At 42.1% G+C, this 25,022-nt stretch overlaps 1 protein-coding gene across 2 annotated transcripts in view; it reads right to left on the bottom strand.

The window, feature by feature from the left end:
* Positions 1–25,022, bottom strand: part of PIEZO2 (piezo type mechanosensitive ion channel component 2) — a 332,921-nt gene that overhangs the window by 99,768 nt on the left and 208,131 nt on the right. For both annotated transcript variants that reach the window (XM_073790517.1, XM_073790518.1), the window contains exons 8-12: positions 8,479–8,641; positions 5,716–5,835; positions 3,083–3,121; positions 2,015–2,153; positions 1,282–1,427 (exon numbers count right to left, since the gene is read on the bottom strand). In XM_073790517.1, coding sequence (XP_073646618.1) covers positions 1,282–1,427; positions 2,015–2,153; positions 3,083–3,121; positions 5,716–5,835; positions 8,479–8,641 — 607 coding nt within the window. The remainder of the gene's footprint in view (positions 1–1,281; positions 1,428–2,014; positions 2,154–3,082; positions 3,122–5,715; positions 5,836–8,478; positions 8,642–25,022) is intronic.

Genomic DNA, 25,022 nt, shown 5'->3' with positions numbered 1-25,022 from the left:
GGCACCAGACGAGAGCACGTCTTTAACAAGAGATCTGCTCTCCTGCATTGTTTTTACAATAGATTTCTTTTCTACTGAGGAACTGAATGTGTATTTCAAGTTTTTCTTTTTTTTTTAAGCTCTATTTCTTTACATAAAGAAACCAACTTCTCTGGCTTCTTTTTAGAGACAGAAAAAGAAACGTATACTCTTTTGAGTTCAGAATCTGAATTATTTGATGTTTTCAAATAGAGTTTTGGCTGTAGTGTAAATTAGGGATTGACCTTTAAAGTGTCAAAAAGTACCCAGAGAGCCCAGAATTCATATTATTTAGAGAACAGAGTTTGCAGTCCCCAAAAGAGCCATCTTTAATTTTGAGGAGCTTTCTGTTCCCCATGCTCTCAGCCATGGCCATGGTCCTTGCAGAAGCTGAAGCTGACGTGCAAACAGGTTTTCTCAGGAGACCTCTGGACTGAGAGCCTAGGGAAACTGTCTTTAGGTGATTTTTTCCCCTAGAATTATAGAATATTTTCTTTTTTTATCATTTACGGTGTCCATGGGATCTCACTACTGGCCACAAAATTTGAAGACTTTTGTGTGAAATAAGTTTCTCAAAATAAATTAGCTTTCCCAGTAAAATTCGTTTTTAGGAAGAGCAGAAATTGGCCTTCTTTTCTATCCTGTCTCTGGTCCCAAGGACGATTTCTGAAGCTCTGATGCTGGAGATGAGCATGTTCCTAGCGGTGAGCAGAAACGCAGGTAAACTGAGAGCTCACAACCAGAAGAAGCCCTCGGGGACTCGGCGCTTGACGCTTAGATTGGTAAACATTTGCTGCAGCTCAAATGGAATAAAGTCTCAAACCTAAGACAAGCTGTGACTATAACCCTCATTATCTGAAAGAAATAAAAGTGGCCTTTGTTAATCGTGAACACCTTCAATGCCACTTAGAAAAACTACCCATATGTCCTTTAAGATCGGCAAAATAGGGGACAGTCTGACTTAGGCTAATTTGAGAGAAAGGTATTAATATTTAGGAGGGGGCTAGCTAGCACAGAGGACATGGCTTTGAAATCTAGAATATAAAGGGCCCATGAGAAATTACCATAAGCGACCATTCTCTGCCAAGACATTGGGAAGATGAAGACATCAGTGCTGGCGGGAGGAGGTGGTGGGGCTTGGAGCCGGCGGGGTGCAAGCACCGTCCATCCCTCCAGCACTAATTCTGTGCCCAAGGACAGGACACAGAGCAAGATATAGGGGCAGAATCCAAGCAGAAGTTAAGGGTTCTCGTAGGCACGCACCATCATAGCGATAAGGGCACAGATGTAACTCTGCTTCATGATGAACTGGAACACAGAGACCATGGCATGGACTTTGACACTCCTTTCCTCCTCATAGGCCTTCTCCTCCTCAAATTCTTCATTCTCATCTTCTCCCTCCTTCTTTTCTAGAGGAACAGATTATTTTATATAAAAATCTATGCAAATATGTGAATTTCACATAAACGTCCCAAGCAGTACAGAGCATGTATTTGTCATCTACAGTAACAGGGCAGCTTTCTTTCAACACAATAAACTGAGAGAAAAGGGAGAAAGGCCTCATCCAAGTTTTGGGGCTCTTGGTTTTTTTATGAGACGAAAAGAGCTCTTTCTGAAGACATCATCCACTAACCAGCAGAACTATTGGCCGTGATTATGCCATCAAATTACAGAAAGAGTAAAACACACATATGCACATAGTCTTAACACTAGAAACAAGTTGACTTGTTTAAAATAATTTTTTACCTTTTATTTTTCAAAGTTTACCCCAATTAGGCCACTTATTTTGTACCCAAGGACAGAACACACAGAGCAAGATGGAGGGGCAAAAGCTAGGCAGAAGTTAAGGAAATGAGCTTCATCAGACTGACCATGGAAGGAAGCAACCTCTGCTAGAAAAAAAAGGAAAAAGAACCAAATCCAATGAAGGATAAACCAAAGACAGATTCAGAGCTCCTGCGGGAGGATAAACCAAAGACAGATCCCGGCTCCTTACCCGGGGAGTCGGCGGCGGGCTCCCAGCGGTACTGTGGGGTGGAGTACAGGTCGGCCTTGGCGGGGCCATTCTCCAGGGGAAGGCTGGGGTGGATGGTGTGGTAATCCACAGGGTTGCCATTCACAGTCACCAACAGGCCCTGCCGGGGAGGCGGGGCAAAAGCAGCTGTGACGGCAGCTCTGGTTCCCAGTGCGGACCTGCCTCCTTCCCTCCTGGTAGGTGGGCACACGGGATGGTGCAGAGCCGATGGGGGGCCGAGCACTGTCGGCAGTGATGCCCACTAGCAAGACAGTCTTGCTCACCCCCTCCAAACCTACACCCCACAGAGCCATCACAGGACAAGGTAAACCTGACCTTGCCCACCTCTGCTGCACCCCAGGCCGTGCCCCCCTCTCCGTCCTCGCTATGAAGTGTGAAGCCTGGAAAGGCTGCTGAGGCTTCAGGACCTGCTCTTGTCTCCTCTCCAGCCTCAGCTCACGGCCCCTCCCCCCAGCCATCCTCCAGCTACAGGAACTCCAGACTCGCCCGGGTCCCGGCCTGCAGCCCGAGCACTGCCCGGGCCCCCCTGCCTGCCCCACACCCTGCGCGGCTCCCAGGACTTAGCAAATTCTCAGGTTAGACAGCAACCCCACAGGTCTCTACCTGATGCTGCAGCTTGCAATTCCCATGTTGCAGCACGCTGTACACTAAATACAATTTCCTGCTTTTTTTCTCTCTTTAGCTTTACAATTTTTCATTTATGCATATACATATAAACATATACACGCACACATACATATGTGTGTCCATGGACATGCAAGACTTCTTATTCAAATCATGGAACAGGCAAACCCTCCACCGTGGCTTTTTAAAAGTTTAAAAACATCTTATATGTTTATACACGAGCTCATGTTTTATGAGTCAGTGTTTTAACAGCAATAAACCAGATACAATTTCTGCAAAAAAATTATTTAAAAATGTATGGAAATTTTATAGACCATTAAAATACACTCAGAGGGGCTAATTCCATTTATGTCCCTTTTACATCACTGACACGCGCAAAATTGAGGATTCTAAGGATATACTAACATCAGATGGTTTGTAGTCATCTTGAGTCATGGATAAAAGCTGCAAAAAGCAATGCAGGACAGCACGTTAATATGTGAGCAGAAAGCATCATGATGTTTATACACAGCGATAAAGTTGTACTACACACATACCCATCCCTTCAGCTAGCTGCATGCTAGTGTGTTAAACCTGCCAGGCAAAATACAAAGGCATGAATAACGCAGCTGGAGGGTGCTGTTTTTATAACCCTTTCCAGTTTCCGATGTTAACTTTTAATCACGACAGTCAGTAAGCACTCATTCATTAACCACATGACTACAAAAGAGCTGATTACGTTTTTTCAAGTGTTTTGTTCTAATAGAATTAGCTGCTTGGTTTTATATTCCTAGGACCCTTTGAGACGTCTGCAGAATTCTGAAAGTATTGACTTTTCAAGAAATTGAAGTTTCATAATAAAGAAAATTTGATGTGCAGTGCAGGCTGGGATTAAGATTTGTGTATTGTCTGCAACAAAAGAATTATGACACGATTATGCCTTTTAGCTCTATTAATGCTAGGGGTTTGGGGCTCCCCCCAGTAACAAGTAACTGCTGAGCTAAAGGTGCTCCCACTTTTTTGGGTCAGAACTCATTCACTTTCTTAAAAATCACTGAAGGTCCCAAAGAGTTTTTATTTATGCAGGTCCTATCCATCAGTACCTATTGTGCTAGAAATTAAAATGGAGGCATTAAAACTATTCACTTGTTAATTCATTAAAAATTGGAAAAAAACTTGTTCACATAAATAATTTTATTCAAATAGCTATAGTTTTAAAAAATAATGAAAAGAGTGTTGTTGTTTTACACTTTTGAGTATCTTTAATGTCTGGGTTCTCATGTCTGTTTGCACATTCAATCTGCTGTGAGGTACTGTTTTGGTTGAAGTAGTTAAAGGAACTCTGGCTTCACCCAGCGATGCAGCTGGAAAAGAAAGAAGTATCTCAGGAGTCCATCCAGACTGTGGATCCTCTCCTTGGACCCTCTCCCAAACTCAAGATGGGGAAGTAACCGAAGGTGAGCTGTGTGTGGAATCAGTAAAGCCCCTGGAGGATCCTGCACCCGGACCGGGTCCTTTACCTACACACACGTTGTGACCGCACGTGCTGGTGATGTGCTTTAGGGATTAGACAGCCCCGCTGAATACTGACACGCTGTACTGCACAAAATCCGAGTCTTCCAATATTCTAATTTTCACTAAAAGTTCTCATTTTATCACTGGCAACAAATGCTGTCAGTTGTTTGCCTTGAAGCGATGGACCACTCCATTCACTTTCCAGTAACTGCTGAATGTCCATACCTGAGCCACCCCAACTGTCTGTCAGCTGTTCTTGCACGTCGACCTGGGCGGCTCACCTGCCAAGTGCTTCTCCTCCTCGAGGGGTCAGCACTTCAGGGGGACCTCCCCTCGTGTCACTCAGAATATTAAAAAGGTATGTGCCTCAAGGTTGACATTTAAGAAAAGCAATGACTGTTCCTGGTTCATCAAGAATATTCTTAAGTGGAACTGGCCTTTCTGCTTATTTTCCAAGGACACGACCACGGCTGCGGGGGTTCGTGCTGCTGCCTTGGTTGGTGCTTTTGTACCATCAGAGCAATTGTCAACATAGTCCAAAGGCGAATGTCTTAAGTATTATTACAAAAATAGTTTCGAGCCTGTGGATCCTGGCAAGGGTCCCAGGAATCCCCAGGGATGGCCCACAGACCTCATTTTGGAAACTGCTGTGCTGTCTCTCTGGCTTAGTGACATGGCAGGACAGTCTGACACGTGTGATGGGAGGAAAGGGCCCCCGGAAACCCCAGAGGTCTCCGGGCACCACGTCTGTTCCACGTGGCTGCCAGCTCCCTGAGAAGTTCATTCATTGTTTCCCTGTCTCTCAGTCCATGACAGTCAGGCATCAACTAGGACCACGTGTCTTAGAGAAACTCTTCCACCAAGTCAATCAGAGAATCTGCTCCTCGATTCCCAAACGTGCTGGGAAGCAAAGTGCTGACCCCGTCTGAGAATTGTATCTGTCTTCACCACATTGCAGATGGGCCATTTTAACAAGTCAGTGGCTGGGTTGTGTTGAAAATAGTGAACAAATGGTGAAAAGATGAAGAATCACACAGCTGTGCTCCCATCCCTGGCATCCACACTGCGGCCCCGACACAGCGAGAGACTGGGGCTCTGCACGTCCACACAGACTGGCCGGTGTCCCGAAGGCCGTGTGAGCAGTCATCGTCACTGCAGCAGCCACCCCCACACAGGGAATTACTCTCTGCAGTGCATCCCACCACCCAAGCTGTTACCGCCCAGGGCCAAGGGGTCTCTTTGTTGTTTTTTGTTTGTTTTAAATACAACATTTTTTTAAAAATTAAGAACACTCTCCTTCTAGGGTTAAGAGACTTCAGGGAGAAGCACTGAACTATCAAAGTCTGGGTCTGATGGAGCCTGGGGTTTCCTTTTGAAGCACTGGGTTCCCTTCTCTGAACAGATGTTGGGCACTAAGACTTCCTCATCAAACTGCTCCTGTAAACTAAGCAATCTGGGTTTGCAGGTGGACTCATGTGACCTGAATTCAGCAATATAATAAAAAGCAGCAAAATAAACGAGAAACCCCTTTCCTTGCGGCTTACTTTTCTCTCATCCGTGGGGTAGTGGGTCGCGTACCACAGGCTCCGCCTCCTCTCGGCTGTGACGGGGACGGGGCTGCAGGCCAGGGCTCTGTCCTCTTCCTTGGTCCTCTCTTCCTGCACCTGAGACACAGAATAACCCACAGGACAGCCCTGCTCCCCGGAGCAGCCCCTCAGCGGCCTGGGAGACCAGACACACCTGCCCATCTCTACCCCCATGTGATGATTTTGTAAAGTAACGCATATACTACATGGGCTTTTATCCAGACACTTTCAAAGATGGTCGAAATGCCACCCTGTAAACGTGAAGCACAGCAGTGTCGCTTGTTCCTGTTCCCTGCTAAGCCCCATGAAATACAGGAACAGGCGCTCACGTTACGTCACCGAGCCTCCTGTGTGTATTCTAACCTGCAGGAGGAAGGGGCTGGGCTGGGTTCACAAAAGTCACACCTGACTGTGGAACTCAGCCACGGGAATCTTTAATGAAGAAGACATTTACTAAAAGCAGAGTCATCTAGAGCTTACACTCGATATTAAGCAAAAAGAGAGTTGATGCATAACACAGCTACCTTGCCTAATGGGACCTTGGCCTGAATCAGACAGTTGGTCCAGGAGAGTTGATAGAGAGAAAAAAAGGATCAGAACGCACTTGGTGGTTGAGGATGGTTCCCAACAAAGATGCCCCGTAAAAGGCACTAACACATGTTGATATGGGGGCAGAGGGAGGGCACGTAGTGCCACTGCCCGATTCCCGGGGCCCAGCGCACACAGAGCACCCACGGGGAGCACCAGATGCCCCGGGGAGCCCGTGTGTTACATTCACCTCCAGACACCTGCTTCTCTCTCTCTTTCTCAAACATATACCGTAGACTTTTACCACAGAACTCATGTTTTCCATGAAATGTGCCAGGCCACCTGGAGCCATGATAGAACCAGGCACCTGCCCTCCATCAGCACCTCATTGAGAAAGTCCCGTGTCCCAGCCCCACTTAAAATACAGACCCCTGAGGGTCGATGCTGTTGTGGATTAGGCCCTGTTCTCCACACACCCCCGCAGACGCTGTGGTTTGTGACCTGCTGTGAACTGTGTGGCCTGGAATGTGGACTGTCCACCCCAGAGGGCCCGTGGCTAAGGAGGCCAAGTGTCTGTAACAGCCCAGCAGCACCTGTGCACAAGCTCCTGCCTGACACACGACGGAGAAAGCCAAGGGCACCTGGAACTCTTGTGAACCCGAAGGCCTTAAAGTCATTTCCATCGTTGGTTGAGACATTGTTCAGAGATAGTTTCCGTGAGATAGTTTAATCTCTTTTGCACAGTTTTATGTGTGCACACACACACCCACATCTGTGTGTTTGTGGCGGAAGCGAACACAGCACCACTTTAAGGGGTTCTGCTGGCACACTCATATCTTAGAAGAGACTTGGAGGAAAAGGTAACAGAAGGTAACTGGGCTTCTCCAGGAGCCCTTAGAGCGTTCTGTCACCACGTCACTGCCATCACTGGCTCCAAGGGAGAGGTGAGTCATGAGGCCCCTGCAAACAAGCACGCCTGTGTGGTCCTCCCACAGGAGGGAGGTGGGCAGACCCCCTTCCTGCAGGAGGCACTCCCGCTGGGATGGATGGAACACACCTCTCAGGGTTTCACTGTGCCGACTTGGGCCTGCTCACATCTTTGGGGGCTGCTTTTCCTCTTGTACAATGTAGAGTCCCCCAGAGCGGGGCCTCACGCCTGGGGCCCCCTCACACCGACGCTCTACCCCCAGCCCCAGGCCAGTGTCTGAGACGCTAGCTCTTGATAAACACTGGTTGCCTAGCCAGCTGACTGCGTGGATGGAGCCTGGATGAGCAGACAAAGAGGGGAGGCGGGCGGGGCACCAGGGCCCCCGAGCTGGAGGGACTGCATCACAGGCGCCAGGCTGGTGTCTAATGTGAGCTCTGCTCCCCAGCACGTGGCCATGAGGTGAGATGCGGCAGCCCCGTCTACACCACCTGCCTCCCTGTGTGCGGATCAGCTGCCTTACAGCTGAGCTTCTCAGGGTCATTTAGGGGAAGCAAAAGCAGACTGGAGTTTCCTGTCACAGAAAGGGGAAAGAGAGAGGCCACACGCCACCCTGGTCCTGCTCCCAAAGTGCCACATGCTACTAATCCCATAGGGAACAGCCCAGTCCTCAGCCCTGCCCCGTGGTGGGGCCCCCGGGGCTTATGGTACCGCCGAGAGCGGGGGCATCCCCACGGCACCATCGGAGGTTGGAGGTCTGAGAAGATTTAGGAAACTCCAGTCGCCGTGGTAACAGGGTGTGTCGTCATACAGACCCTAGCTTTGTCGGCAAATGTAGGCTTGAATCCGATATTTACTGTTTGGTAAATGTGTGATTTACCTCTCGAACCTCGTTTTCCTCATCTCCAAGATGGATACAATACCTATTCTTGAGAGTTATGCAGGGGATTGAATGAGATAATGTATGTAAACAACCTAGCACGTGGCCTGGCATTTAGTAAGTGCTCAATTAAAACGACGCTTCCACTCCCCTCACCACGGACCATCTGAGTAGCCAGGGGTGATGCTAACATAGGGAAGCTGGTCTTCGTCCTGATAGTATCTGTATTCAGTTAGAACTCTTGGCAGAAGCAAAATACTATAATAAGAACACTATAGTTATTTTGGCATATAGTACTAATTAGCCAGCAGTTGATAGGAATGAACGCTTTCCCCTGGAGTTTCCAGGCTACTTTGCAGACAAGACCATGAAAACCTTTGATCCTTACAAGGGGCTCCTGTAGCCAGATTCGGATTAGAGTGGCCAGCGTGTAGTACATCACCAGCAGGACGATGGGGTTGGCATGGTGGTACCATGACAGGTCTGGGTTTGCTATGATCTTCCACGTGCTGGAACAGTCTGTTTGGATGACTGATTTGATACCAAACAACCTGTTTCAAAACAAAGAAAAATATTAAACATGCAACAAAGATCTGGGTCCAGTCAACAGAACACAAACAGCTGGTTTTAACACGTTCATGAGCTAGTCCTAGGTGGATCCATCCCACTCTAAATACTTCATGACTCTTCTGTATATATAACTACATCTTTAAATAGTATCTGTGTGTATATATATAAAATATACACATAATATATGCATCCTAAAATCATACACTTGTGTGTTAGTGTGTATATAAAATTCATGCCAGCATTACCCAGATGGTTTTTACCCTGGTTCAAAAATCTAGCTAATACTAAATCCTTGCACACCTATTAGAAATGTATGTTTGAATTGTCACTCAGCCCTATTAAAACCCTGCACTATTGAAGTGTCAGGTATGTAGTAACATGTTACTAAGTCCAGCTAAATGAGCACATACTTTGTTTTAGGTGGGATCTAGCACTAGCTATTCAGTTAGTGTTGATATTATTGGGCAAGTATTAAAATTGGACACGGTTCTATGATTCAGCCATAAAAGCCAGATATTGTATACTAGAGTTTCTGTAAGACATATTTCTGTCGAATTTTATTTATGGGCAATTTGATTTTTTCACAGCCTTAAAATTATATCGTTAGGGCTTCCCTGGTGGTGCAGTGGTTGAGAGTCCGCCTGCCAATGCAGGGGACAGGGGTTCGTGCCCCGGTCCGGGAAGATCCCACATGCTGCGGAGCGGCTGGGCCCGTGAGCCATGGCCGCTGAGCCTGCGCGTCTGGAGCCTGTGCTCCGGGACGGGAGAGGCCATAACAGTGAGAGGGCTGCGTACCGCAAAAAAAAAAAAAAAAAAAAAAAAAAAAAAATATATATATATATATATATATATATATATATCGTTAATTGTTAAATTCTGAAATAGGTTTTTTAAATGTTGATTTCTACTATGTAATCAGATACGTTCTGATTATATAATAGGGAATTGTGTAAATATGATTCATTCAGAAATTCATTTTATGTGAATTTTTTCTTAGAAGTGACTCTACAAAGTGAAAGATACGTTTACATGTTAAGTGAGTCTTACATCTTTCTATTGTACGTAGCTTTTACATGCAAACTTCCTTTAACTTTTACATCCCATTCTTTACTGTTACAAGGTTTTCCAGGACTATGAGTTCTCCACTTGTAAAACCTCTCAGAGCTACTGCTGTTATTATCACGAGGCCAGGGCAGTATTAGTGAACTGCTGAGCACAGATTTTACAGAAAGCTACATAGAAAGTAACTTTCTTTGATTTTATCAGAAAAGAGTTAGACTAGAACTTGCTCTTATCATAGATCTTTTCTCCCAGGTCCAGGCAGATTTTTTTCTGTAGTTAGCATTACAGAGAAAAATGTCCTGATAACAAAAGAGTTATGCCCCACTTAGAATGATGGAACATTCCAAAAATTGTTTTGCAGTCCTCCATTAAAATGCAAATTTCTTGTATGAAGTACACAGAACTGAAAGCTTTTAGATTTAGGATTAAACAAACTGGACAGTCTTTGGATTAACCTAAGTGACAGATTTCAGCTACTAAATCCTCTCTCTTCTCACCCCACACCTGGTACATACGATAGAAATAACCTCACCATTCGTCAGTTTAAAAATACCTGTTTTCCCCATCAGAATGTTAGTGGTAATTTCCGCACTTATTTGTACACTGAATTACGTGTCTCTTAAAAAACCCCTGTATTACATCAACACCACGGACCTTCCCGTTGATAGTACAGCTCATTCCAACTGAGCAATCAGGCTTACATGTTGTACCAGCAGTGTATAGACTAACAAACAAGGGTAGAAGCTATAGCATGTAAGACTGTTTTGCCCTGTAAGGAAGTTTTTCTAACAGGGCTATGCAAATATTGTCAGACCTAACATCTCTCTCTCTCTCTTTGAAGAGTCTGGATACTATAGAGAGAATTCCTATACCAGATAGGAAGTCTGTACATCCTCTCTGGCACTACGATTCTAGGATGCCAGACAATATCCAACTATTACTTCGTTTCCTTATCTTCTTATTGCAGACCTCCCGTGATCCAGGACTGTGTCTCGATATTGACAACACAAGAGAAGTGGTATCACAGCCCTCGCCCTCCAGGACTCACTCTCACTCTAAAGGTAACGCTGTGATGTGTGAGTCTGGTGAGAGCAGGGTGTTCCAGAGACCCTTTCTGTCTGTGGGTGTCCAGGATGCGTGATGGGCGGGGTCGTCAGAAGAATGCTGGACGTCCGGAGAGTCCACAAAGGGTAGATAAGTAGGTGAGAGAAAAGAAATGCTGAGAGCTGCTGGGCTGGGGTGGGGGGGAGTCAGGGAGTGGCCATGGCGACAGCAAAATCTATTTCATTATTGACGCATCATCGGATATTTATAGACTTCCTTCTATGATGATTCCCACTAACCATTAGTGTCTTCACAGTGGTCCTGGTCCAAACTGATAGAATAAAGATATCTACATTGTTAAAATGTATCCATCGTTAAAAGAACTTAAAAATGACTATCTTAAATCTCTCCATAGAGATGTCTCTTTGCCTGAGAAGTTACAGGGACACGACTATGGAGAAATGCATTCCAGTTATTGCTTATTTACAGGGAGAAAGATAAAGATCTTCTCTTCTATGCATTTGGAAGATCCCTTTAGCCCAGTTCTAGCGGTGACGGACACAGATGCATGTGGAGGGCGGCTCACCGTCTCTGGACCTTCAGTTCCTTACGGAACCTAACAGGAGAGGGGGTGGGGACGGGTGCAAGCATGTGGACGAATCTGAAGACCTCACACCTCTTCCACTTCTCAGAGGACGGCTGGAGACAGGTCCCGAGTCATGGTCCACTCCCAGCAGAGACCCACTGGAGCCGGCACGTGCTCCTGCGTGGGCGCCTGGCCTGTGCTCGGCTCTCTATCTCATGACCAGCAACCTTGTCCACAGGGCAGCTCTCCATATCTCCTCCTGGACAATGGCAATCCGAATGATGGTCTCCATTTCTCCCTCCTCCGCGTTGGGACCGTCGCCAGAGTTACCGTCAGAGCGCTCGGGTTCAGCACGTCACTTTCGTCTCCTTCTTTCCTGTCCTCCACCACCTGGAGAATAACCCCATGGCCCAGCTGAGTGTCCCCTGGCCTCCTCTCCCTGATCCCAGACACCACGACTTGAGCCTCACTGGGCCATTTGGGATTTGCCATAAAATCTCAGGCCCTTTGGTTTTGCTATTTATTGATTTGTCTGGTTCTTTGAGGTAGCTGTGACTCTTCTGAGGTCACAGATGAGGGGGGTAGGACCCCGGGAACCCTGCCGATTCCTTGGTAACGCAAATCCAGTCCAGCAGGCCAGGCATGGCTGCACAGAGTAGGCTGTCTCACAGGACAACCACACTCCATAATACAGGCGTATCAGTGGGTCCCTTCTAGGTACCCCAACCATCCAGTACTGCAGGGGTCACCAGGATACCAGCAGTCCAGGAAGGTGGGATTGGATTACAGCCAGGACTACAGTCGGGGCCCTGATGTTGATTATGACAACTAGGTACGGCCGCAGGCACCAGCTCTTCATCCTCTCTGAGTCCAGGTTTTCTTTACTGTCAATGTCAACTGAGTGTCTAAACCTGACCCCTCTGTTAATACTCCCTACGTTGTTGTTGGGCATTCTCGACAGCATCAAGGCCTGGCTCCCTTGCCACCATCTCCAGGAAGCCTCCTACGATTTTTCCTGATTGAAATCAATTTATCCTGCGCCGTGCATCCACAGCAATCGTTATCTGTAGTCATAGTTTTTATTCTATAACGTTCATGTGCTTGTTTCTCTGTCCAGTTTGATTCTAATTTCTTCAAAAAAAGGACTTGGGTCCTGTCATCTTGCCTTGATGGCCATGCCTAGTATAGAGCAGGCTTTAAAGGGGTGAGCTTATTTAATTGAATTAAAAACACTAGGATAAAGTTATACCACGAAGTGAGAGCAGATGTCTGCAGTCCTAGCAGGAACACAGACTAAAGGGTGGCCAAGTTCTTGCTTTTGAAGAAGAAAAAGAATGGATGGGAAGACATTGTCCATAAAGAACCCCAACATCCATGATTTCAGTGTGCTCGGTCTGGGAAATAAGAACACAGAATAAGAGCAGAACAAGGCACCAGAGAACACTGTAACTTACTGAAGTCTGCTTGGGCCCTGTATTACAGAGAGTTATTTCTGTTCTGTACGGGCCGCCAGAAAGAATCTCGAACTTTACCTTCACGATGGATCAATCAATACATGTATATGGTTAAGGAAAAACACTTTTTTTTTTTTTTTGGCCGTGCTGCTCAGCATGCAGGATCCCAGTTTCCTGACCAGGGCTTGAACCCGCGTCCCCTGCAGTGGAAGCGTGGAGTCTTAACCGCTGGGTCGCCAGGGAAGTCCCCAGAAAAAAAACTTTTCTAAAAAACCTGAGAGTCCAGGTTTATAATTAGGAAGCAATAAAATATTTAAACATCAAATAGGCACAAAATATGGAGCAGCCTGAATGATTCCTTCAAGATCCTACAACTGCACTTCACTCCGAAGCTTTTTGATAAAGGTGGGCACCGCAGCTACAGGAAGGGTCTCTCGTCACATCACTTCCACTCCTCCTCTGGCAGGGAGCACTTGCTTTGCGATTTTTCTCTCCTTCCAAAGCACTCCTAACATTTGACAGCACGTGGTGGCTATGACTTGGTTGCGTATTCGTTTCTACTTGCACATGTTGGCAGACTCACAAAACCTCCACTTGTTTTCAGGTTCACTCCAGACCACATCTGCTCAGTCTCCGGTAATACAGAAACCCAGTCATTTGCAAGAAATACATAATACTGAAAATAACACCCCACTCTAAAACATTTAATTGTGGTAAAATCCACATAACACAAAGTTTACATCTTACATTTTTAAGTGTACAGTGAAGGGGTACTAACTACATTAACATTGCTGTACAACCAAACCCCAAACTTGTCATCTTGCAAAACTAAAACTCGTCCCCATTAAACACTAAACCCTCACCCCTCTCTCTCCCTCAGCTCGAGGCCACCACCATCCTACTTTATGTCTCCATAAAGACGATTACTTGCATACCTTATAGACTATAAGTGCAATCACACAGTATGTGTTCTTTAGTGACCGGTTTATTTCATACAGCATAATGTCCTCAAGGTTCATCCACGTGGTAGCAGGTATCAGAATGTCCTTCCTTTCTAAGGCTGAATAATATTCCATTGTATGGATGGACCATATTTTGTTTATCCATTTCTCCAAGGATGGAGACTTTCACCTTTTGGCTATCATCAATAACGTTGCCATGAACATGGATGCACAAATACCTTTTCAAGACCCCACTTTCAATATTTTTGGCCATATACCCACATACCCTGTTTTTGTCTGAGAACGTCTTTATTTGACCTTTATTTCTTCCACCTGGATATAAAATTATACCTTGATTTTTCTTCTCTTTCTTTCAGCAGAACCTGAAAGATGTTGTCCTCTTGTCTTTCGACTGGCATCATTTCTGGTGAGTAGTCTGTGATAATTCTTATTCTCATTCCCTTGAACATAAGGTACTTTTTATTGTGATGCTTTTATTATTTTTCTCTATCACTGTTATTCAGAATTTAATTATACTGTGACTTGGTGTGGTTTTCTTTGTTGTTTGTTTAGATTGAATTTCTTGGATCTATGGGTTTATATTTTTCATCAAACTAGGGAAACATTTGGCCATTGTTTCTTAAAATATTTTTTTGTATTCACACATTTCTAAGACTCCAATTACACTTATGTTAAACCTTTTGAAATTATCCTACAGGTCACTGTGGTTCTGTTTATTATTATTATTTTTCAATCTCCTTTCTCTCTGTGCTTCAATTTGGATACCTTCTAAGACCCTATATTTAAGTTCACTGGTCTTTTCTTCTGTGGTGTCTAATTTGCTCTTAAGCCCATTTAGTGAATTTTAAATTTCAATTACAGTATTTTTTTTCCCACTGCTCTCACTTCCATCTGTTCTTTTGGTCCATCAATTCTTTTTTATAGATTCTGTTTTTGTCTTCATGATGTTTGTATTCTTTAATCTTGAAAATAATTAAAAGTGCAGGACAGGAATAAAGACGCAGGTGTAGAGATGGACTTGAGGACACGGGGAGAGGGAAGGGTAAGCTGGGACGAAGTGAGAGAGTGGCATGGATGTATATACACTACCAAACGTAAAATAGGTAGCTAGTGGGAAGCAGCTGCACACCACAGGGAAATCAGCTTGGTGCTTTGTGGCCACCTAGAGGGGTGGGATAGGGAAGGAGGGAGGGAGGCAGAAGAGGGAGGAGATATGGGGATATATGTATACATACAGCTGATTCACTTTGTTATACAGCAGAAACTAACACAACATTGTAAAGCAATTATACTCCAGTAAAGATGTTAAAAAAAAAGAGCTGCTTCAAAGAGTCTGCCATTTCTAGGTCGATTTTCATTGATTGATTTTTTTCTTGTTTTGTATATGTCTAATAATTTTCAACTGGATGCTGGACATTGTAATTTTCACATTAAGTGTCTAGATTGTGATGTTCTCCTTTAAAGGGTGTTGAATTTTGTTCTGACAGGCAGGTAGGTTACCTGGAGATCAGCTTCATCCTAGCAGGCTTGTTTTTCAGTTTCATTATGGCAAATCTATGTGGCTGATGACAAGACAGAGGTAAGGAGGTATACGATATAATGCACATAAAGCAATACCACAGAATTCGGCACGTAACAGCTGCTCAGTAAATTCTGGCTTCTACGACTACTGTTGTTATTACTATGAAGTATGACATGAATGTGGTTTATGTCACAGTCACAGCTTTTTAATTAATACTATATTGTTATTGCTGGCAAAGAAGAGTGAATAATGTCCTTCTTAAGATGGAGTAGAAGCACAGTCCCCCTCAGGGAACGAAGCTCTTCCAGGGTGGGAATATTTGGCACAGGTTGGGAGAGTCTGGGTGAGTGGCAGGGAGGGTGTGCAAAATGTACAACATTGTGTTATTAATATTAGGTTATTCAGCAAGAAAAATCTCTTTCCTTCATCCTGGTAATGGGATCAAAGGAAAGAGAAGAAGGCCACTGAGGATACTGACAATAGTAGACTGGTTTCTGCAAAACATAGGTTCTTCTGTTGTCTCATACATGTGCACTCTTACACACCCACAATCTGTATGTCTCCTGTATTAAACTGAGAAAGATGCTTTGCAAAGAATGGCCCACAATTACTTTCTAAGTCAAGGAGAATGTGAATGAGGTGAGCTGCAGTCTTGTTCTGGACGTAATGGGACACAGACTTGATGCTTCTGGTGGGTTTCATTTCAACAGCCTTCACTGTCTTTGCTCTTATGACTTTTCAAGTCTAGAACGGGGAGAGTCTGTGGATTCAGTGATCCTCAAGGAGAAAAAGAAGCCCCCTCAAAGCGGGCAAAACAGAAACTCCTGGGGTCACCTTTTCAACTGCACCCACCTTGTCTGCTCTCATCCTCCACCCCCACCTTCTGATACATCTGCCCGCAGAATGCCCCAGCATTACGGGGTCAAGGTGGCAGAGCTGGTGTGTGTGGGGGACCATCCTTGAGAACGTTGGGCCAGCAAGACAGCTCGAGAGCCGCCAGCAGAGGGAGTCAGAATCTCCTCCTGATCCCAAACTCCACGGTGCAGTGAGTACCAGGAAAGGCCAAAAATCTAACTGCTGGCAGGGGGCAAAACAGAATCAGTTTTACACATGAATAAAAGCAAGGACAAGTTGTGAAAAAGGCAAGGCCAGTCAGATGTCCACAGAAAGGGAGGTCTGTGTTTCCAGCCCTTTTAAGGAATTTCCTCAACTTTAGACAAATGTCTTCGCTGGAAGGAGACTGAATCTACCTCTAAGTGACCCTCCCAGCAAGATGCTCTCCGGTCCATACGGCGTCCCATCTGGGTGAGGACAGACCGCTTTTACACATGAGTTCTTGCTACTCTGGCTTCCAACCCCCTTTCCCCCTGCATTGCATCATATGAAAAACACAGCCAATGTTTAACGTCTTTTTTCATTAGTTTCTTACTTATACTTTAAACACGTTTCCATGCCAAACTCATAGACACTTTTGAGAAATTGGAATCTGACCATTTCCGTACAACATTGTTTTCTTAAGCTTGGAAAAACTTTACATTGAGTCCCCCGGGCTCTGTATCACGGCTTTGAAGTCCTTTTTGGCACATGTGTGTCTTAACATTCTGCCAGTTTGCTGTAATTGGGCTTAACCCTACATGTGCAGAACGCTGCCTTCTAATAAAAGCATTCTGTCCATGGACAATTTTGCCCCAGGTACAAGGTGTGCTGTCTTCAGAACAGGGATAGTTGATGGAAACATTGAGGTCATGTGGAAGGTCCCTCCCATTTCACTATTTAAGGCCCTCTACCCTTCTCTGATGTCACATCTTGAGTTCATAAGAGAACATTCATATTCTCTGAATGTTGTAGATTTATGGTCTACTTCCCGTGCCTGAACATATTTTCACCTCTGAGAGCACTGTGAGAAATGAGTCAGGACCAGGACTCCCAGGACCAGTTGGTCATCCTGCACAGCTTCTTATGACAAAACCAAGCTCAGCCCCTAAGCCCTGCAGCCTTCCATGCTGGGAGCATAAGAAAAAAACCCAGAAAATGTGGGTACTTCTATTACCCACGACTATAACTTTCTCTAAGTAGCTATAATGTAAACATGGACTTAAATACCTCATTTTAAAGCCCTACATAGTTAATAACGAATGAAGTTACAAAAGCAGAGAGAAGGAGACCCATGCCAAGCACACAGTTCCTCGGATGAATCAGGCACTATGTTGAATGTCTTAGGCCAGCTCTGGTGGGGATCTGCTTTTGGTTCCATCATACATGCAGATTTGAGGCACAAATGAATCAAAAGGTAGTTAAGTGGTGGGGCTTATGTATTCAGGTCTGCTGGCATCAAATCACACCACCCCATTTCTCAGGTGCAGTAAGTGGTAAAATAAGAAAACCCCAACAGTATCAGGAATCCCTAAGAAAGGGGTATTAATCAGCAGAAAGCTCTACTATAGGACACACTTATTAAATTTGTCCTTTTATGTGCTGAGTCCTGAGTCTTTTGGGCACTACAGTTAGTGCTGAGGATATGCAGGTAAATAAGATACTAACCCTGTCATCACAGAGCACCCATGCTAGCAGGAATACTACTCAAATACGGTGGAACGCTTTTAGGGAATGTGCTCTGACATGTTCACCCACAGGAAAGTGGTTGTCAAGCTTTTCCTCCTGTAGAACTGTTTTGCCTAGATGGTGGGTGCAGAGAGATGACTTGCACCACCTCTTCCTGAGCATCAAGAGCAGCAGGAGTTACCTCTGAAGGGCACAGGAGCACCTCACTGACCCCACAGGAGGGTATCTCACTCTCCAAGAGAGTAGCTGATTGTCTGCTCTTACATTTTAATTTATATGAAGGGCGCTAAAGAGAAACCTGCAAGCTAATGACCAAGGAGTTTCATGTAGTGCCAGAAAGGTCAGAGAAATAGAAGGAAAAAGACTGGATAATCCATTTACGGAGAAATGCTTGAACAGGGGAAAGCAAGAAATCTTCTGTAAGAAAAGTTGTAACTAAACTAAAGTTATCCAAGGAAGAAGCAAACATATCTAGAAAAGGAAACAATTGGCAGAAGACTAGCTAAAACCCAGATCTTCTCCCTGTAAGTCCAGGTAAAAATGTTTCTATGTTTTTCTGGAATAAAGTCCTAAGTTTCTCAGGTTCATGTCATAGGAAATGGCCACAACTTTCTACAAAGTGTCCTTGTAATGTGGTCCAACAAAAATTATAAGCTGAATGGACCATGCTTGGGAATTTTCTATTTTAGGGAAACACAAATATATTTTAATGAACATGTATCATGGAAATATAGCTGAAAGTAGTTTTAAAGAAAGACAAAGGTTATCTTTGTGAAAAAAAATCCTCTTCCATCAATAAATGTCTAATAAAAAATTGTCTATTTGCCCTAAAACAATTTTTATTTGTGTTTGCTGTCATAGAGATAAAATTAATATACAATTCACTCTTTCATGTCATACATGTTAGTGTGGATGGGGTTAAAAGGTTTAGAAGAGTGAAATACTGGCTTAGTGGTCACGTTAACCAGTTCCAAACCCAATGAATCATGGAATGGATGGTAGAACTGGTTTTTTTGTTTGTTTCTTTCTTTCTTTTTCTTTTTTTTAATTCAGGGAAGCAGTTATCAGGAAGGTGAGCACAACAATTTTTCATTAATATTAACATACAAAGTAACAATAATAAGAACTTCAGATTTCTTGTCAGACAAAATGCAAGTGAGAAGACAGTGTGGCAACATCTTTCAGGTAGTGAAATAAAAGTTGTTACCCTAGAATTCTATATCCAGCAAAACTATCACCAGTAGACTTGCACTACAAAAAACAATGTGAAAAAAATTCTTTTACACAGAAGAAAAATAATAAAGATGGAAATGTGGACGTGTGGAAGAACATGAGAAATAATAATACCTGAGTAAATATGAATTTTTTATTAATTAAAAACCCTTAAAATATAATTGACCCCTTTAAACAAATATAATAATAGTGTAGTATAAAAGTAAAATGTATGATAACAATGGTACAAATTCTAGGAAGGGAGAGATTGCATTTTATCATTGAACAGTTCTTATATTATACAAAGGTAGTATAATATCACTTAAATATGAATTACTGATGCCCTAAAGCAACCACCAATTTACCGAAACAAAGAGTTGACTACTAAGTCAATAAAAGAGGTAAAATGGAATCATAAGAAATTTTAATTTATATAGAAAAAGAGAGGAAGAAAGAATAAATAGGAAAATAGAAGACAACAGAGAGATGATAGATCTCAACTTAAAAATATTAATAGTTATATTAAATGTAAGCGATCTAAATATCTCCAATTAAAAGGCAGAGATTGGACAACAAGGAAGATGATGGAGTAGAAAGCACCAGGATCTGTCTTCTGATCCAGACAACAATTGTACCTGCAGAAACTATCTAAAGTAACTATTTTGGAACTCTGGAGTTTACTTAAAGGCTTGAAGTTTCCAGAGAAAAGCTTGGCTGGAAAATTACAGTTAATATTGGTCAAATTCAGCCTTCAGTGTGGCAACAGGTCCCCACTCCCCATGCTCCAGCCCCATGAGAGGCAGCAGTGGGAATGGCAACCTGCATTCATGGTGTGGCTTGGTGGAGCTGGGGTGGGCAATAAGCACCTTGTCCTCCAACTACTGGGGTTTGTATTTGAATTGCAGATTGCTGCTTATGGTGACTGAAGTGCAGGTACAAAAGCTGGTCATCATTGTTTCAACTGACTGAAACAGCTTCCAGGGGATTTAAAGGAGCCACATCTTTTTTTGGGGGGGACACATTTGAGAACAACCATGTATATGGAGGAATTCAGAAAACTGTCATAAATGCCCAGGAAAAGATGTAGACTCAGAAAAGAAAAGGGAAGACCTTAAGCTTTCACTTCAGGTTGATCTCCAGTCAAGACTCTACAACAATTTTTTTAAAAACTGAGGCAAACCCTGGGTCTGATTTCCAGAGTTAATACATTATAAAATTCAAATGTCCAGTTTTCAACAAAATATCATAAGGTATACAAAAAAATCAGGTAAATATGACCTAGTCAAAGGAAAAGAAATTATAAACAGAAACCATACCTGAAGATGTGCAGTCACTGGACTTACTAGACAAAGATTTTTATAAAATTGTCTTAAAGATACTCAAAGAGCTAAACAAAGACATGGACAAAGGCAAGAAAATGTTTGAACAAAATGATAATATCAATGAAGAGAAATTATAAAAAAAGAAACCAAAAATAAATTCTGGAGCTGCAAAGTACAATAACTGAAATGAAAATAACTAGAGAGATTCGAAAGTAGATTTGAGGAAACAGAAGAAAGAATCGGTGAACTTGATAGGACAATCAAAATTATCGAGTCTGAGGAACAAAAAGAAAAAAAGAGGGCTTCCCTGGTGGCGCAGTGGTTAAGAATCTGCCTGCCAATGCAGGGGACATGGGTTCGAGCCCTGGTCCGGGAAGATCCCACATGCCGCGGACCAACTAAGCCCATGTGCCACAACTACTGAGCCTGCACTCTGGAGCCTGCGAGTCACAACTACTGAGCCCATGTGCCACAACTACTGAAGCCCTCGCACCTAGAGCCCGTGCTCCACAACAAGAGAAGCCACTGCAATGAGAAGCCCACGCACTGCAATGAGGAGCAGCCCCCTCTCGCTGCAACTGGAGAAAGCCCGTGCACAGCAACGAAGACCCAATGCAGCCAAAAATAAAATAAATAAATTTATAAAAAAGAATGAAGTAAAGTGAACAGAGCCTAAGAGACCTGTGGGACACCACCCAGTAGACCAACAAATGCATTGTGAGGAGTCCCAGAAGGGGAAGAGAAAGGGAAAGGGGCAGAAAGAATATTTGAAGAAATAATGGCTGAAAATTTCCCAAAAGCGATGAAAGACATGAATCTTCAAGAAGCTTGTAAACTCAAAAAGATGCCCACTGAGACAAAGTATAATCAAACTGTTGAAAGTCAGAGAAAGAATCTTGAAAGCAGCAACAGAGAAGCAATTTGTCACATACTTGTAATCCTCAGTCAGATTATCAGCTAATTTCTCATCAGAAACTTTGGAGTCCAGAAGGCAGTGGCCTGATATATTCAAAGTACTAAAAGAAAACAGCTGTCAACCAAGAATTCTATATCTGGCAAAACCATCCTTCAAAAATGCAGGAGAAATTAAGACATTCCCAGATAAACAAAAGTTGAGGGAGTTTATGACCACAAGATCTGCCCCGCAAAGAAATGCTGAAGGGAATCCTGCAAGTGAAATAAAAGGACACTAGACAGTAACATCAAGAAATAAAGACCTCAGTAAAGGTAAGTACAAGGGCAATTATAAAAGCTAGTAGTATTGTAATTTTGGTTTTAAATCCACTTTTGAAATTTTCTACATGATTTAAAAGGCAAATTCATTAAAAAAATTATTCTTTCAAGACCACATGGAACATTAACCAAAATAGACCACATTCTGGACTACAGCACAAATGATATTCTCTGACAACAACAGAATTAAATTAAATCCAAAGAGAAATATCTCTGGAAAATCCCCAAATGTTTGGAAACCAAATATAAATAGCCAATGGATCAAAGAGGAAACTCAAATGGAAATTAAAACATATTTTGAACTGAATTAAAAATGAAACATACCATATCAAAATTTGTAGGATGCTACTAATGTGGTATTTAAGTGGAAATTTAGACTTAAATTGAATTGTTTCTAAACACCTATATTAGAAAAGAAGAGCTCAAATCAATGACTTCAATTTCCTCCTTTAGAATAATGACAGAAAAGAGACATAAAAAGAAGAGTAAATTAAATCCAAATTTTAATTTAATTTAATTAAGTCAAATAAACACAAAGGAAGAAGAGAAAGGAAATTAAATCTGAGCTGAAATCAATCAACAGAGAAAAACAAGGCCTAGTTCTTTGAGAAGATGATAAATTGATAACCTTTAGCTGGACTGAACAGGAAAAAAAATAAAGAAGGTACAAATTACTAATCTCTGGAATAAATTAAACAACATCATTACTGATTCTACAGATATTCAAAAGGAAATAAGTAAATATTATTGACAACATTATCCCAATAAATTTGACATCTTCCATGCAAAGGCAAATTCCCTGAAAGACACAAACTACGGAAACTCATTCAAGTAGAAATAACCTGAGAAGTCTTATATTTATTAAAGAAATTGAATTTGTGCTTAAAAACTTTCCCATAAAGAAAACTTCAAGCTCATATAGTTTCACAAGTGAATTCTTTCAAAAACTTAAAGAAGAAATAATACAAATTGTAAAACAACTCTTGCAGGAAATATTTGAAATACCTGAATCATTACTCCATACCAAAACCCAATGAAAGAAAACTACTAGCCATTATCTATTATGAACACAGATGAGAGAATTCTAAACAAAATTTTATCAATTCAAACTTAACAATATATAAAAAGGGTAATATCCCTTGACCAAATGAAATTTATCCTAGGAATACCAGGGTGGTTTAATAATCAAAAATCAATTCACCATATTAACAGACTAGAAAAGAATAAAAAAGATCTCAATAGATACACAAAAAGCATTTGACAAAATTTAATATCAATTGTGGATTAAAACTCAGCAGACTAAGAATAGATGGGGATTTCTGTCAACCTAATAAAAAAAAAACTATGAAAAACCTATACCTATGAAAAACCTACAACCAATATCATATTTAATGATGAAAAACCAAAGGCTTGTCCCCACAGGGGAGAACATGACAGAATAACCATTCTTCCTTATTAATTCAACACTGAACTGGAGTTTTAGCAAGTGTGATAAGAAAAGGAAAAGAAGTAAAAGATATCCAAATAGAAAAGAATGAAGGTAAACTATTTTTACTCATAGATGACATGGCCATCTATGTAGAAAACATGATGGAATCTATAAAAGATCTTATAGAATCAATACATGTGTTTGGTATGGTGTCAGAATACAAGATCAGTATACAAAAATTAATTGTATTTTTATGTACTATGTGTAAAAATCAGAAATAAAAACTACCATTTACAAAGGCATTAAAATTATTAAATACTTAAGGGATAACTCTGACAATAGATGTGCAATACCTGTGATTAAAAATTTAAAAGTATTGCTGAGAGAAATTTGAAAATCTAAATAAATGGAGCGATATACCATATTCATATATCAGAAGACTTGATGCTACCCAAACCGTCATACAGATTCAATACAATCCCAAACAAAATCCCAGCAGGCTTTGCTGTAGACATTGACAAAGTGATTTAAAATTCATATGGAAACATAAAGGGCTTAGAATAGCCTAAACAACTTCAAATGTAAAAAAAAGAAAGACTAACATTACTTAAGTTCAAGACTTATTATCAAGCTACAGGTAATCAAGACAGTGACATAAAGATGAGTAGATCAATGGTACAGAATAGTCTATATATAAACCCAACCACATGCACATGGACTCTTGATTTTTAACAGGTGCAAAAGAAAGGACAGTCATTTCAAAAAATGATTCTGAACTATTTGACATCAAAGACAAAACAAACTAAAACTTCTAGAAGAAAACAAAAAAGAAACCTCTGTGAATTTGGGCTTGGCAAATATTTCTTAACTACCACACCAGAAGCGCGATTCAAAAAAGAACGACTATGAAGTGCACTTCATCAAAACTAAAAACTCAGCTCTTGCAAAGACACTAGTAAGAGAACGATAGTCCATAGACTGGGGAAATATTTGGAAAAATATATATCTGATAAATGATTTGTATCCTGATTTTCTAAACAACTCTCAGAACACAATTGTTAAGAAAACAAAGAAGATTTTTAAAAATGGGTAAAGTATTTTAACAGACACTTCATCAAAAAGATATATGAGCATAAAATCAGCTCATGAAAAAATTCTCAGCCTCACTAGTCATTAGGGAAATGCATTAAATTAAAACCGCAATGAATTGCCTCTACACAACGATTAGAATGCCTGAAATTTAAGAAGATTGACTATACTAAGAGAGGATGAAAAAGAAATGAACCCTTACACTGCAACATGGCTAAATCTCAAAACAACTAGGCATGGGGAAAGAAATCAGACCTGCCTCCCGCCCCAACCCAGGCTAATAATAATATCAACAATAACAATAATAGTAACATTAAAAAGTATATACTATATGATTCCATTTATATAAAATCCTAGAAAATATAATCTAATCGAGTTAGAGATAGCCATCAGTGGTTACCTGGAGATGGGATGGGAGGAGGCTGAGGGCAGGAGAGATTAAAAGGGGATGAGAAGGGACTTCCCTGGTGGTCCAGTGGTTAAGACACCACCTTCCCATGCAGGGGGTGCGGGTTCAATCCCTGGTCGGGGAACTAAGGCCCCACATGCCGTGGGGTGCGGCCAAAATTATTTTTTAATAAATAAATAATCTTTAAAGTTAACATATATTAAAAAAATGGGGGGGTGATGAGGAAACTCTTGGGATGGACGGGTGTGTTCATTACCTTGATCGTGGTGATGGTTTCACAGGTATGTTTATGTCAAAACTGATCAAATTGTATCCTTTAAATATATGCAGTTTATTTCATATCAATTATACCTCATGAAGGCTGTTAAGAAAAACAATTATACTACTTCCACCAAAAATGAGTAACTAGCAAGTTTATGAAAACCTTTGTCAAATTTTCTCAGAAAAAAGCTTCTTTAGAAGAAACTCTGAAGAGA

The sequence above is a fragment of the Tursiops truncatus genome, chromosome 13 (assembly GCF_011762595.2).
Source record: "Tursiops truncatus isolate mTurTru1 chromosome 13, mTurTru1.mat.Y, whole genome shotgun sequence".
Classification (NCBI taxonomy): Eukaryota; Metazoa; Chordata; class Mammalia; order Artiodactyla; family Delphinidae; genus Tursiops; species Tursiops truncatus.
Note: the sequence above shows the minus strand (reverse complement) of the source record. Positions and strands in the feature narration are given on the sequence as shown.